A 16,712-nucleotide genomic window follows, 5' to 3' on the forward strand; every position below is an offset into this window, starting at 1 on the left:
GAGTGCTGCTAATTTACCAACACTTATTTAAGCATTTAAGAACCGTCGAAACTCTATCTCGTTGGCTGCGGTGGCGGAGGAGGACGACAGGAAAGGCTCTTCGTCTAGAATTTCAGTAGATTGAGTAAAGAGAGAAGAAAAGATGGTAATTGATTTTTTTTTTTTCTTTTCTATTTGTAATCGGGCCAAATAGACTGGGTGTGGTGGGTTGAGTAGAGTAATCTTTTATTTTTGGTTGGATTGGGTTTTATATTTAGGCATTAGTAGATGTTTTTTTAAGTTTTAGCATAAATGGGACACTTACTCAAAAGTGTCCCAAACATGTGTTCCTATAACCTAATTCTATCGTAGTGTTATATGCATGATGGTGAGATTACCTCCAATGTAAAAAAAAGTATATTTTTTGTTTAAAAAGTAATTAGGGAGGTAAGCTTATTTTTTGCGTAAAGTTACTCTATCCAACTGCTGCAGTTGAAACTACAGTCAATTTGGGCGTAGTTCCAACTACTATAGTTGGACCTTCTTCCAATAGTTGAAGTTAAATATATGAAACCAAACACGGAATTTGCATTTACATATAGTTATAATTACAGTGTAGTTATAACTACATGTAACCAAACGATCCCTTAGTGTAATAACTGACTGCAAGCACAAGATATTTTGCCGCAATTACCGAAATTGATTGTTTCTTTTAACTCATGGCAATGGCCTCAGATTCAAACACTCTTTAAACCAGAATTAGAAAGCATTAAAGAGTTATTTCGTACAAACGTGAATAAATAAATTAATATATGCAAAAATAAGAGAAAATTTAATATATCTTGGTGCAATGTATGCGCACACACACAAAAAAAGAAAAAAAAAAGAAAAAAAAAAAGAAAAATCATCAAAAGAGAATGAAAGAGAGCTTCTTTTCCAGCAAGTGGCAGCCTTGCACACCGACTAAATTAATACACCATATAACTCGGCAAACCTAAATAGGAGAGGTTGTAACCAACCTCATTAAGTTCCAACACCAACCCCGTTTGACAATCCTTCCAGTACAAACACGCGCGTATATATAACTCCACGCAATGCGCATCATTCTCATCATTATAATCACTCACTCCTCGCCGTAGCAATAGCCTTAGAAGAAGCGGCCGTAGTTTTAAGCTCAAACAATGGCCAAGCGCACTAGTTACACCGCCGCAGCACCACTGCTGCTGCTGCTGCTGCTGCTGATACAGCTGGCGGCAGTGGTGCGCGAAGCCGCCGCTGCGGGTTCCGGGGTGTCGTGCAGTGACGCTGTGAACAAGCTGATCCCGTGCGGGTCGTTCCTGGTCGGCACGGGGCCCGCGAAGCCGAGCGCACGGTGCTGCCAGAGCGCACAGGGGCTGCAGCAGATGGCGACCACCGTGGCGAAGCGCCGCGCGCTTTGCAAGTGCCTGGTGCAGTCTGGGCAGTCCTTTGGGGTCCGGCCCGAGCGGGCAAAGCTGCTGCCGTCAGCCTGCAATCTCCAACTCAACATACCCGTCAGCCCTAACGTCGACTGCAACCAGTACGTACACCTCTCTCCTTCCGTCCTTCGTTGGTTCAACTTGTACTTTTAATACAAAAAATCGTTAGACCAATATTTTCAAAAATAAGTAAATTTTAAATTTAGAAACTGATTACTTCTATGATCTAAAACTGAAAGAACAAGATCTAATACGCGCCGTATATAATCTTTTACAATTAAGGAACTCCTTACAGAATGTACGTACGTACGTAGTTCTCTCTCTCTTTGAACACAATTAATTAAAACTACTTGAGAGAAAAGGAAGAGTACACCAATATTGATTTGCTGCTTACATTTTGGTCATCAAATATTAGTTTATTATATTTTAGGTATCAAAATATCAAGGAGCTAATAATTAAGAGATGAATGACATAACAAAAATGCGGCTTATAATTTACAGCCCTCCATGATCCATCCTAGAGTTTAAAAACCTCATACAATCAAATCATCCCACTATGAAGTTTTAGTATTAATAAGAAGAGTGACAGGACTAATGTGAAATCTACGATTCTTATATATGACTGCGTTTGATTCGAGAACTAAATACTGAGGGATAACTTTTGTTGTTCCCGAGAACAAGTGATTTTCCAGTACAAGCTAGAATAATGATAAATTTGCGTTTTGATGTTAATTATTTGCTCCTCGAGAATATTCCTGATAGTATTTGGATGTTTATATTGGAACAAGCTATTGGATTGATAAAATTAAGTAGAATGACAATTTTGCCCTTAAATATTTTATAGAATAAGAATAGAAATAAAATTAATATATAAAAGAGATAATTATATATAGATATAAAAATATAATTTTAATTTTATAATATGACAAAGAATTAACATTATATATAATTATATAATTTTAAATATAGAAGAGCAGATTAATTCGGAAATTTATTATGTAAAATAAATCACCGTAGGAAAATTAACTTATAGCATGCAATTTTAGCATTTGTGAAAATTTATTCAAAATTGATTAAAATGGAGTATTAACATTAACAAAATATACATCAATTATAAGATATAGATTATCGTAATTTGTCTCTTTTATCAAATTGCAAAACAATAAGGCATAAATTAAAATTAGCACAATAATACAACACAACAATAAGAAGCTACTGGACCAAGATTTTATTTTTTAATTATTTTTTTGACACAATGAGAGAGGAAGATGGGCAAATTAGGAAGTGAAAAGGGCAAATTTTTCTTGTTCCGTCGTGTTCCGTAGAAGGGGTAGAAGTAGAACTGAGCTTAACAGGTTGTCTTCGTATAGCCCGTTAAGCCCGGAACAACACTTTTGTAATTTTTGCCATGCTATTTGTTCATGAACGAAGGAGGATATCCCTCTTGTTCTGCGATATCCTAGCTTGCAACCAAACGCAACCTGATTACAATTATAAAATTGGTTGAAGACCTCATATTTCAGTAAAAAAGGGGCGAGAGGTTGTAGATCTAGCATTGCTCATGGCATAAAAATGGGTTGATAGGATTTAATTAAATATTATAATAAGTTTTATAATAAATTATATTTAAATATTATAAAATATTATTTTTATTAAATTTAAGTTTAAGTAGAATTTTAAAAATTATAAATTTATTAATAACAAAAAAATTTTAAATTTATTAAAAAATTTATTATTATCAAATTTATATATTTATTATAATAAATTATTTTTATTAATTGTTCCCACCCCTATTCTTATTTTCAAAATTTTAAATTTTAAATTTTAAATTTGATATTTTAAATTTTTAAAATTTAAAATTTGAGATTTTAAATTTCAAATTTGAAATTTAAAATTTTATCTTTTATATTTTTCAAAATTAAAATTTATATTTTATATTTTTCAAATTTAAAATTGATTTTTATATTTTTCAAATTTAAATTTGATTTTAAATTTAACGTTTAAAATTTAAAATTTAAAATTTAAAATTTTGAATTTAAAATTTGAGATTTTAAATATTAAAATTTTAATTTCAAAATTTGAAATTTAAAAGTTAAAATTTAAAATTTAAAAATATATATAATTTAAAAATTCAAATTTAAATATAATAAGAAGGGTAATATCATTATTTTTAATTTATAACTACTCACTTTAATTTTTATTCCATTTTATCTAACCAAACGCTATTTTTCTTATTCCTAAGAATAACTCAATTTTCATCCAAACGCAAAATTGATCTAAACTCCGCTTATAAGTCAATTTATACCTATCCCTGAAATAGCCATTTTTTGTTTATTTCCGAACCAAACGATACCTAAGGACTTAAGTGGAACGAAGTAAAATTTGAGAATCTAATTAAATAGTAAATTCAACAAATTAAAATTTGAATAATAAAATGCATAAGTAGTATTTAATTGTTTAAAGTTGCTCCTTTTGAATATTCCATGTATGGTCTCTCTCTTCTTTTTTTTTTTCTTTTTTCTAATATATTTTTGGTTGTGGTTTGCGTGCAGGATATCCTGAATGTTTGTGCAAGGTGACGCTTCGGATCAGGGCGATTAATAAAGCAAGGAAATAAGGAGTCATGGATCATGACTTGTAATCCAGTGTCAATTATATATTAATGTATTTGAGATATAATTAGCGATGGGCTTGCTTTTATAGCATGACATCGTCTTCTATATATCTATAGTCTCTCTACTTTACCTTTCGTTGGACTGTTTTAACAAAATTAGGGAATTTTATGAAAGTTCCTTCTATCCATTTTTTTTAATTATTTTTATTTTTATTTAATTTGATTTTTGTGTGTGTTTAGCTGCTCCTACCTCAAAGGGGCACGCACTCCTCTGAAATCCGAAAACATCTCCAATACTCTCCTCAGAAGTTTAAAATTTTACTAATATCTTATAAAATCTTATAAACTATTTATATATCAAGGTTATTACTCCTGTGGCTAGCTCACGTTTAAAATTTTACTAATATCCTTTCAAATCTTATAAGCTGTCACGATTATTAAGTCCTGTGGTTAACTCCCATTAATTAGCTTTCGTTAAATTTTTTAGAAAGAAACTGCGATAAAAGGACATTTCTACTTCTAATTATTTGTAGATAAAATTGTATGGATCGAGATATGTAAGGAAGTGAATCCTCGAAACCCGAGGATTAGACTTCGATTGGAATCGACTATTTGTCGAGTATGTAAGCTTCGGAAAGTCCGAAGGTGATTATAATGCATAAAGTGCATTAAGGAAAGGTCCACGAGAGCACCAGTGCAAAATCTGCACTCGAGCAGAAATGCTCTCGGGGACCGGTCCCTGGCAGGAAGGGACCGGTCCCAACAGGCTGGGCTGCGGGAGTCTCTGATGAGACCGGTCCCTGGCAGTAAAGGACCGATCCCCGAACGTTGGCCCAACGAAAACAGCCGAAATTTGGCTAAGTCCCGAAAATCTAACTCTCGGGAACCGGTCTCTCGGACAAGGACCGGTCTCCCGGGGACCGGTCTCTCAGGCAAGGACCTGTTCCCGAACGCGAAATCCCCTCTGCCCGAGATGGGTGCTCTCGAGGACCGGTCTCCCCGAGCAGGGACCGGTCCCTCACTGCGAAAATGCCCAGAGAGGGCTGGTTCAGAGGATTAAAAGTTGAGGGGGCTATTTGCAAAATGGCCTTTAATAGAGGCTGGGGGATCTCTTCTCTCTCTCATTTGCTCTCTAACCTCTCACACTCTTTCCCTCTCTCTCTCTCTAGAAAGAAAAAGAAGGAGAAGAAGAAGGAGAGGAAGGAGAGGAAAGAAAAGAAGAAGAAGTGGAAGGAGAAGTCCAAGAAGAAGAAGAAGAAGATCTTCTTCCCTCTCTCCTTCAAGCTAGAGCAAGCTTGGAGCTTTAAATAGAGGTAAGCTCTAAATCCTCTAATGGTGTTTTTAGGGTTTGGGGTTTTTATGGTTTAGAAACGGCTCGAATAGAACCTATTGAGGCTAAGGAGAAGGTTCGAGCTCGAATTTGAAGCTCGCACCACGGATTTCTCCCTCGTTGCCGTTTTAGGGCACGGATTTGGGATTTTTGGAAATCTGGGGTTTTGATCTATTTTAATAGGTCGCAAACCTAATTGCTAGGTCTTGGAACGCGTCGGCGAAGACGGTTTATCGATCCGACGAGCGGGTGCGGAGAAATCGCCGAATCAGATACTTGAGGGCTCGCTTTGCCCCGAGGAATCGAAGCGACGTGCAAAGACCGCAGCGTCGAGTTTTCTACCGTCGCGGCATCACCAAGAGGTGGGTGGTGTCCATCCCGAAGCAATCGGGCTCCCTTTTATGTCTTAGTATTTTGAGATCTTGCATCCTGTGTTCACATGCATTATAGGATAGTGTGCATTGCCTTTCCTTATGCTTTCCCATTTGATGCTATATTATGTATGAATTGCTGGATATAGGGGATTGATGAGGATTGGGTCGAGACTTATAATCCTATAGTGCGGCGATGAAAGAATGATGCAAGGGTTAAAACAAAAGAACGAATGGTACCTAGTTGTTAGTAAACAAAAGAACGAGTGGCATCTAGTTGTTAATAAACAAAGAACGAGTGGGATGTATGAGTTGTAGCATATATGAAACCCATTAACTATGGTGACAGTAACCCTAGAGGATAGGGCACCCTTGAGGTGGGAGAATTGGATCATACTCATTGTCTGCTCCCAACTTGTGATGGTCGCTCCACACAAGTAGTGCACTCCGGAGTCGGTCACGAGGGATAGCCTATGTGGGGTCCCGTGGGATAGGGATAGCCTATTTGGGGTCCCGCAGACGGTCTCGGATTCGTAGTATCGAGATGGCTATATGAGTAGTAGGCGGAATCCTTGAATGAGCCACGAGGTTAATGAACGAGTAAATAGCTTTACTTCTTGGACATATGAAGAGCTAGTCGATTATCTATTTCATTGTGCATGCATCCATCATATACATGATTTGGGCACAGTAGCGTAGTTTTACTATCTGCTTCTACAGCTTTTCATATCTATCTATCTGTTTATCTACTCATGCCCACTTGGACCTAGTGGGGAGACCGGCGGAGTCGGCGGCCGAACCTACTGGGAACTATGGAAGATAGTTCTCACCCCACTCTTTTCAGGTCCGAGTTCGAGCTTCTCAGGCGAGCGTGAGGATCGCGGTAAGGACCTAGCGCCCTAGTTACATTAGTTACCTACCTTTTTGCATTAGTTCTACCTTGTATCTATGTTTGAGAGTAAACGATGTATAGGGTGAGGTTTGAGCGTGCTTGTATTTATATTTTGGAAGAATGTAAAAGATGGAATCATATGTATTAAGTTGAATGAATGTAATAGATAGAGCCTTCTCTCTTTATGTACTTGTATATTTCCATACTTGTATCTTGCTCATGTTTGTTAGCACTGGTGGTGCTCCTTGTGATCGTGTATTTATGAATTGATCCCTGGGTAAATTCTTATACATGATCTGTTGGTTAGTTTTGGGCGTACAGGGGAGGTCCTGTCCGTTCGGCGTCTGTTCGACGCGCCCAGACCGGACCAAATTAGTAGCGGTCTTGGGACGTAACAGATAAAGTGGTATCAGAGCACAAGAGCAAGCAAAGAGAGAGTCTAGGATGACCTAGGAGACCCTAGGTTGGTAAACCCTAAGATTATAGGGGCGTGAGTGAACATGAACCATGGCGATGGCGGAAGTTGATCGATTGGGTCGCAGTTGATGTTATGTCTCTAGCTGTGAATAGAGACGGATTCAAGTGACACTAGTTTCTTGGCTCATGGTGGTTGTGTCGGCGGCCGACAACGCAACACTAAGAGTCTAGCACTAGAGCACTTGTGTGCTTCCGCCCGATTTCGTTGTCGAGTCGTTTAATTTCGTGAACGTTGAGAAGTTATCGGATTAAGATAACTAACCGAGTTGTTGCTTTTCTGGAGCAAATGTCCCGAAGACGATACGTGCGTAGGTCTGCTCCGGTACCGCCTTCTGCGGAGCCCGAGCAGCCTAGATCGGAGGAAATGCAGGAACTGCGGGAGCAGGTCGCTGCAATGTTGGGCACGATGCAGCGCCAGGAGGCTCGGTTCAAGCAACTCCAGGGCTTCGTGGAGCAGCAAGCGGCGGCGGCCGCGACAGCGACAGGAGACCGCGATCCGCCCGCACCTTCGACACGTGTGCCTCAAGCGGCTGAGGGTGAGGGCATAGCGGCGGTTCCGCTGGCGGCAGTTCCCCCACCAACGAGTGCACCCCCGACAGCTTCGGGTTCGGCGACACTCGATACGACGACCGACGTAGTGGAGCGGGAGCGTGCGCTGACGGCTCTAATGAAGTTCATGAAATTTAAACCACCAACCTTTGAAGGGGGGAGAGTGGAGCCGTCGGTGGTGGAGTCCTGGATTGACTCTATGGAGACCCTCTTCGAGGACCTATACACCCCGGAGAAGGATAAGGTGCCCCTTGCCACCCATTGCCTCGACAAGGCGGCGAAGGTGTGGTGGAAGCGGTTGAAGCGGGATCGACCCTCTGACCTTCCACCAATGCTTTGGGAGGAGTTCAAGAGAGAAATATTTGGAAATTACTTTCCCGACACCGAGAAGTGAAAACTAAAGGAGAAGTTTCGCAAGTTGAGACAGGGGGATCGTTCCGTGGCGGACTACGAGCAGGAGTTCTCCCATATCATAGACTGTGTCCCAGACGTGGTCAAGGATGACGGGGACAGGGCCGAATGGTTCTTGCGGGGACTTCAGCCGTGGATATATCGGGCAATGCAGTTGTTCAAGCTCACGACTTTCGCCGAGGTGTTTGATAGGGCGCTATAGGCAGAGCATGGAGATGCCCACGTGCGGGAGGAATGTGAGTTGTTGACTGGATCCCAAGACAAGGGGAGAAGGCGATCGGGCGGTGGTTCGGGGGGCCAGTCGAGCTCCAAGAGACCCCCGAAGTATCCGCGGTCGCAGTCGTGGGGCTGTGGGCCGCAGCGATGTGCTATCTGCGGTGTTGGGGGCCATCGAGCGCCACAGTGTAGACAACGACAGGGTAGGTGCTTTAATTGTGGACAGGAAGGACATATTAGCCGCGACTGTCCGGCAAGGGCCTCATTTACTCCATCAGTCGCGTCGACTCCAGCACCCCAGCCTTATCATGGAGGGGCCCCTTATGTCCCTGTGTCAGCAGGGCGCGCACTGACGCCGAGTCAGCCGGAGGTGAGTCGACCAGCGCCGAGCGAACGAGTATTCGCCGCTCAGGCCCAAGCCGAGGAGCCTGCCCAAGCCGAAGAGCCTGACGTTGTGGCGGGTATGGTTCTAATCAATGGAGTTCGCTCCAGGGCTATGTTCAATATAGGTGCCACGCACTCATTTATTAGTAGAGCATTTGCACGCATGCATGACATACCCACGGAAGCAAGTGGCAAATGGCGCGTCGAGGGTCCTGAGTCGTCATTCAATACCTACACGGAGTGTTCGTCGTGCCCAGTACAAGTAGGTGATTGGATAATGCCCATCCGGATGTTGGAACTCACTAAATTGGAGGCGTATGACGTCATTTTGGGCATGGACTAGCTCTCGAAGTATTACGCAACGATCGATTGTAAGAATAAATTGATCACCTTTCGAGAGTCAGGACAGAAGGAGTTCGTTTATCGAGCTTGTCGGAGTTCTTGCTTCGTCGCGACGGTATCAGCGACGAGAGCTAGGAAGTTAGTCAACGGCGGTTGCGTAGCGTTCTTGGCGACCGTCATGGAAGTGGACCGAGTGGCTCCGAATTTAGAAGAATTGTCGGTGGTACGGGAATTTCATGACGTATTTCCCATGGAGTTACCGGGGATGCCGCCGGATCGGGAGATCGAGTTCGTTATAGACTTGGTTCTCGGGACGGCGCCGATCTCAAAGGCCCCATATCGTATGGCGCCGGCAGAGCTGAGGGAACTAAGGGATCAGTTACAAGATCTTCTTGACAAGGGTTTTATCAGACCGAGTGTATTGCCGTGGGGAGCCCCGGTGTTGTTCGTGCGCAAGAAGGATAGCTCGTTTCGACTCTGCGTGGATTATCGAGAGTTGAATAAAGTCACAATAAAGAACAAGTACCCGTTGCCCCGAATCGACGACTTATTTGATCAGTTACAGGGGTCACGAGTGTACTCGAAGATAGACCTACAGTCCGACTATCATCAGCTGAAGATCAAGTCGGAGGATGTCCAGAAGACCGCGTTTCGCAAACGTTATGGGCACTATGAGTACACAGTTATGCCTTTCGGGCTCACTAATGCCCCGGCAGCGTTCATGGATCTAATGAACTGTGTGTTCAAAGCGTGCTTGGACCGATTTGTCGTGGTCTTCATAGACAACATCTTGGTCTATTCGCGGAGCGACGAGGAGCACACGGAGCATTTGCGGATAGTGCTTCAAATCCTTCGGGAGGAGAAGCTAGTCGCAAAGCTAAAGAAATATAACTTCTGGCTTCGAGAGGTTGCCTTCTTAGGGCATGTGATTTCCGAGGGCGGTGTTTCGGTTGACTCGAGGAAAGTCGAAGCGGTCAAGAAGTGGCCACGCCCGACAAACGTCACGGAGGTCCGAAGCTTTATAGGCTTAGCGGGCTATTATCGGCGGTTTGTGGAGGGCTTTTCGAAGATTGTGACTCCGCTTACCGGTCTGACTCAGAAAGGCGTCAAGTTTATTTGGAACAACGAGTGTGACCAAAGCTTTAACGAGTTGAAGAAAAGATTGACGTCGGCTCCGATACTCGCCTTACCGGTGCAGGGCGAGGACTTTGTGGTCTATAGTGATGCATCCTATCTGGGCTTGGGGTGTGTCCTGATGCAGGGCGGGAGAGTGATAGCCTATGCATCCCGTCAGCTAAAGGACTACGAGAAGAATTACCCCATTCATGACTTGGAGTTGGCGGCGGTGATCTTTGCGCTGAAGCTGTGGAGACACTACCTATATGGTGCGCACTGCGAGATCTACACCGACCACAAAAGTCTGAAGTATTTATTTACCCAGAAGGAGTTAAACATGCAGCAGAGGCGGTGGCTAGAGCTATTAAAGGATTGCGATGTCGACATTCTATACCACCCCGGCAAAGCAAATGTGGTCGCGGATGCGCTTAGCAGGAAGTCGGCGAAGAACCTCGCTTTTGATGTTACCCAGCAAACACCCCTATGGCTGGATATGGAGCGATTGGACCTTGAAGTGGTCGCTCCTGAGGTCCCGACTCAGTTGATGGCACTCGTCATTCAACCGACCTTATTGGAGAGGATCAAGAAATTGCAACCTGCAGATCCGAGTCTCCAAAAGGCGCGGAGCAACATCGAGGAAGGACGAGGTGGCGACTTCAGTGTGGACGCCGGTGGCGCGCTTCGGTTTCGAAACCGGTGGTGCGTGCCAAAAAGTGAAGAGCTTCGTGAGCTAATTTTGCAAGAAGCCCACCAGTCTCCATACGCGGATCACCCGGGCGGCACCAAGATGTATCATGAGTTGAAAGCACTCTATTGGTGGCCGAGGATGAAGGTTGATATTGGGCGCTTCGTGGAGAAGTGTTTGACTTGTCAGCAAGTAAAAGCGGAGCGCCGATTTCCGGCGGGGAAGCTTCAAAGCCTACCTATTCCCGTCTGTAAATGGGAGGATATATCTATGGACTTCATCGTTGGCTTACCTCGCTCGACAGGGGGCCACGACGCGATCTGGGTGATTGTGGACCGCTTGACAAAGTCAGCGCACTTTTTGCCGATCCACACCACCTGGGCGGGGGATAAATTAGCGCAGGTATACCTTGACGAGGTAGTGAGGCTACACGGGGTACCGAAATCGATTGTGTCAGACAGAGACCCCAAGTTCACTTCACATTTCTGGAAAAGCCTGCAGGAGGCCCTTGGCACACGGCTTGATTTCAGCACTGCATTTCATTCCCAGACAGACGGACAAACTGAGAGGACTATTCAGACTCTAGAGGATATGTTGCGAGCTTGTGTCATCGACTACAAGGGAGGCTGGTGTAAGTATTTGCCAATGGCCGAGTTCGCCTACAATAACAGTTATCATGCTAGCGTCGAGATGGCACCATTCGAGGCTCTTTATGGGCGGAACTGCCGATCTCCCATTTATTGGAGCGATGTGGGCGAGCGCACGGAATTCGGCCCTGATGTGTTGCGAAAGGCGGAAGAGAAAGTCCGCCTTGCCCGCAAAAGGTTACTCACAGCGCAATCTCGACAGCAGAGTTATGCGAATAGGCGCCGGCAAGATTTGGAGTTCGCGGTGGGCGACCGCGCTTTCTTGAAGGTCTCGCCTATGAGGGGCGTCAGGCGATTTGGCGTTCGGGGCAAGCTGAGCCCCCGATATATTAGCCCCTATGAAATCTTCGAGCGGATTGGGACGGTGGCTTATCGACTCGCATTGCCGCCGAAGCTTACGGATGTGCACAACGTATTCCACGTCTCCAATCTTCGCAAATACGTTCCTGATCCCGAGCACGCGATGTTATATGAACTGCCGGAACTTCAGGAGGACCTGAGCTACGAGGAATTCCCGGTGGCAATTACTGCTCGTGAACTGCGCAAGTTAAGGAATCGAGAAATTCCTTATGTCCGAGTTCGGTGGAGCAATCATGACGATCGCGAAGCCACCTGGGAGCTCGAGGGGGCAATGAAAGTGAATCACCCTCACTTGTTCGAGGAGTAAATCAAGGTATGAGTCTAGAATTTAAGATTCTAATAAAGCTTTGTAGTATTGAGTTCGTTTCGAGGACGAAACTCTTTTAAGGTAGGGAGGATGTAAGGAAGTGAATCCTCGAAACCCGAGGATTAGACTTCGATTGGAATCGACTATTTGACGAGTGTGTAAGCTTCGGAAAGTCCGAAGGTGATTATAATACATAAAGTGCATTAAGGAAAGGTCCACGAGAGCACCAGTGCAAAATCTGCACTAGAGCATAAATGCTCTCGGGGACCAGTCCCTGGCAGGAAAGGACCAGTCCCATCAGGCTGGGCTGCGGGGGTCTCTGATGAGACCGGTCCCTGGCAGTGAAGGACCGATCCCCGAACGTTGGCCCAGCGAAAAACAGCCGAAATTTGGCTAAGTCCCGAAAATCTAACTCTCGGGAACCGGTCTCTCGGATAAGGACCGGTCTCCCGGGGACCGGTCTCTCAGGCAAGGACTGGTTCTCGAACGCGAAATCCCCTCTGCCCGAGATGGGTGCTCTCGAGGACCGGTCTCCCCGAGCAGTGACCGGTCCCTCACTGCGAAAATGCCCAGAGAAGGCTGGTTCAGAGGATGAAAAGTTGAGAGGGCTATTTGCAAAATGGCCTTTAATAGAGGCTGGGGGATCTCTTCTCTCTCTCATTTGCTCTCTAACCTCTCACACTCTTTCCCTCTCTCTCTCTCTAGAAAGAAAAAGAAGGAGAAGAAAAAGGAGAGGAAGGAGAGGAAAGAAAAGAAGAAGAAGTGGAAGGAGAAGTCCAAGAAGAAGAAGAAGAAGATCTTCTTCCCTCTCTCCTTCAAGCTAGAGCAAGCTTGGAGCTTTAAATAGAGGTAAGCTCTAAATCCTCTAATGGTGTTTTTAGGGTTTGGGGTTTTTATGGTTTAGAAACGGCTCGAATAGAACCTATTGAGGCTAAGGAGAAGGTTCGAGCTCGAATTTGAAGCTCGCACCACGGATTTCTCCCTCGTTGCCGTTCTAGGGCACGGATTTGGGATTTTTGGAAATCTGGGGTTTTGATCTATTTTAATAGGTCGCAAACCTAATTGCTAGGTCTTGGAACGCGTCGGCGAAGACGGTTTATCGATCCGACGAGCGGGTGCGGAGAAATCGCCGAATCAGATACTTGAGGGCTCGCTTTGCCCCGAGGAATCGAAGCGACGTGCAAAGACCGCAGCGTCGAGTTTTCCACTGTCGCGGCATCACCAAGAGGTGGGTGGTGTCCATCCCGAAGCAATCGGGCTCCCTTTTATGTCTTAGTATTTTGAGATCTTGCATCCTGAGTTCACATGCATTATAGGATAGTGTGCATTGTCTTTCCTTATGCTTTCCCATTTGATGCTATATTATGTATGAATTGCTGGATATAGGGGATTGATGAGGATTGGGTCGAGACTTATAATCCTATAGTGCGGCGATGAAAGAATGATGCAAGGGTTAAAACAAAAGAACGAATGGTACCTAGCTGTTAGTAAACAAAAGAACAAGTGGCATCTAGTTGTTAATAAGCAAAAAACGAGTGGCATGTATGAGTTGTAGCATATATGAAACTCATTGACTATGGTGACAGTAACCCTAGAGGATAGGGCACCCTTGAGGTGGGAGAATTGAATCATACTCATTGTCTGCTCCCAACTTATGATGGTCGCTCCACACAAGTAGTGCGCTTCGGAGTCGGTCACGAGGGATAGCCTATGTGGGGTCCCGTGGGATAGGGATAGCCTATTTGGGGTCCCGAGGGATAGCCTATGTGGGGTCCCGCAGACGGTCTCGGATTCGTAGTATCGAGATGGCTATATGAGTAGTAGGCGGAATCCTTGAATGAGCCACGAGGTTAATGAACGAGTAAATAGCTTTACTTCTTGGACATATGAAGAGCTAGTCGATTATCTATTTCATTGTGCATGCATCCATCATATCCATGATTCGGGCACAGTAGCGTAGTTTTACTATCTGCTTCTACAGCTTTTCATATCTATCTATCTGTTTATCTACTCGTGCCCACTTGGACCTAGTGGGGAGACCGGCGGAGTCGGCGGCCGAACCTACTGGGAACTATGGAAGATAGTTCTCACCCCACTCTTTTCAGGTCCGAGTTCGAGCTTCCCGGGCGAGCGTGAGGATCGCGGTAAAGGCCTAACGCCCTAGTTGCATTAGTTACCTACCTTTTTGCATTAGTTCTACCTTGTATCTATGTTTGAGAGTAGACGATATATAGGGTGAGGTTTGAGCGTGCTTGTATTTATATTTTGGAAGAATATAAAAGATGGAATCATATGTATTAAGTTGAATGAATGTAATAGATAGAGCTTCTCTCTTTATGTACTTGTATATTTCCATACTTGTATCTTGTTCATGTTTGTTAGCACTGGTGGTGCTCCTTGTGATCGTGTATTTATGAATTGATCCCTGGGTAAATTCTTATACATGATCTGTTGGTTAGCCTTGGACGGACAGGGGAGGTCCTGTCCGTTCGGCGTCTGTTCGACGCGCCCGGACCGGACCAAATTGGTAGCGGTCTCGGGGCGTGACAAGATCCTTCACATATAGATTATTTTGAATAAATCCCTTTAGATTATTTCGTTAAGACTCTTAAGCTTTTAGATTTTTTTTTTTAATTTGGATTTTTGTATATAGTTCTTTTTTCTTTTCTTTTTTTCATTGAGATCCCTCACTCATAAGTTAAATGAAAATTTTAATTTAGTTAAAAAAAAAACTCATTTGCGAAAGAATCTTAAGTTGAGAGGGAGTAAATAAATTTAAAAAGTATATATTGGGGGGCATTTCGAAACCGGCATGTAGCTGAGGGGGGAATTTTAAAACGGCATCTCAAAACGGCCCGATTGGAGTGCGTGAGATCTTACATGTGGCGGGCACACTAGAATTAAAAATCTGGATTAAATATTTTAGGCTGATTGTTTAGAGCTTAATGAGTTATTAGTATTAACGGATCATATATATTATTACAGTTGGTATCAGAATCAGCATCAAAGTCAGTTTACGAGCTGAAAATATGAAATAGAGCTCACATCGCCTGAATGTCTTAGATTATGTGTGTGATTGGAGTAAGGAGGATGTCATCATCTAAAATAGAAAAAGTATGTAACACCGCAATAGTTTCACATTAAATAATGTAGAAAAGTGTGAGGAGGCTTATATATTTGACGGACACACTGAAATTAATAACTAGATTTAAACATTCTAAACTGATGGTTTGGGCCCAAAAGTTATTTGTGTTTGTAAGCTAGATTTTTATAGTCTTGATATAATTTTACCTTATTGTTGAAGCTAATATTTAAATTAAGAATTTTTGCACGAATGGATCGCAGGAGAAATGCTATACTATCAAGATTCTGACAATCAAATTAAGAGTAATGCTTCTATACTTTTTTTGTTTTATTACCGTTTATTCACGCATATTCAACGGCTCAGATTTAGTTTTTTTAAAATAGTGACCTGCAATAGCAGGTTACTTTGGGAGAGGTACCGGTTACCAGGTACCTCAAAAAAAGGTATTTTTGTCTTTTAATACATAAGCAATTTGGTCATTTTACATCTACTATGTTTTCAAATTTTTTATTTTCTATTTTTTTTTCCTTTTTCTCTCTCTATCTTTTCTTTTATAATTTGGCATTTCATATAAGGAATATTTCAAATAATTTGACAATATGATCTTTTAATTTTTCTTTTCTCTTTGTTTAATTATTTGTTTAATATTGCAAGAAAGTTTAATTTTAAGAAACTATGTATTTAAATTTCTTTCCATACCTATTGCTTTTTAAATCTTTTTTTAATAAAATAAGAATAAAATTTAGATTATTTTGTGATTTAATTTGTTAGTTAATTTTTTTCTAGTTCGATCTGAGAATTTTTTATAGTAATAGCTTGTTGAAATTTGCGATGGCTGATAGATTAGAAAACAATATTCCGATGAAAAATGTGTGTAGCATTATCTCAAATCTTGAATTAATTTTGTCTATACAATTATATTATAAAAATAAATTTGAATTATATCCTTACCCTATATTTCTAATCAACTATCTACATTAAATTTTTTAAATAGTGATAAAGAATTAGTATCTAAATTAAAAAAATTCTTAAATGTTTTTAAACATATTAAATATGTTGACTAGAAACATTAACTTAGTGTTTTAGTGTTTTCTCTTTATTTGTCAAAATTTTTTTATTTTAACTAGAAACACTAATTTAAAACTATTATCTCTATTCGGAATAGAGATAATTGTTTCTAAAACATTATTTTAAACTTCCGAATAGAGATAATATGAAATTCCTCTAATTTAAATTTCACTTTTAAATTTTAAGTACTTAATTTTTAAAATTTAAATTCATCGTATTTAGAAATAAAACTATTTCTAAAATTTCTATAATTTAAATTAATGCATAATTTTAGAAACACTAAAACATTTAAAGTAGATGTCTAAATTAATGCCTAATAATTGCATAAATTTGGTTAATCAATTAATTTCCTAAATTAGTGCTAATTAGTGCGTAAATTTAGGACCTCAATTGAAAGTTTCTTTAAATGTTGTATTGTTTAA

The 16,712-nt window shown here is 42.0% G+C and overlaps 1 protein-coding gene across 1 annotated transcript; it reads left to right on the plus strand.

Moving 5' to 3' along the window:
- LOC109720022 (non-specific lipid-transfer protein-like) lies at window positions 1,078-4,263 on the plus strand. Its single transcript, XM_020246882.1, has 2 exons — window positions 1,078-1,537; window positions 3,989-4,263. Exons 1-2 carry the CDS (start codon window positions 1,161-1,163, stop codon window positions 3,996-3,998), a joined length of 387 nt encoding a protein of 128 aa, XP_020102471.1. The 5' UTR covers window positions 1,078-1,160; the 3' UTR covers window positions 3,999-4,263.

Source organism: Ananas comosus, linkage group 14 (assembly GCF_001540865.1).
Source record: "Ananas comosus cultivar F153 linkage group 14, ASM154086v1, whole genome shotgun sequence".
NCBI lineage: Eukaryota > Viridiplantae > Streptophyta > Magnoliopsida > Poales > Bromeliaceae > Ananas > Ananas comosus.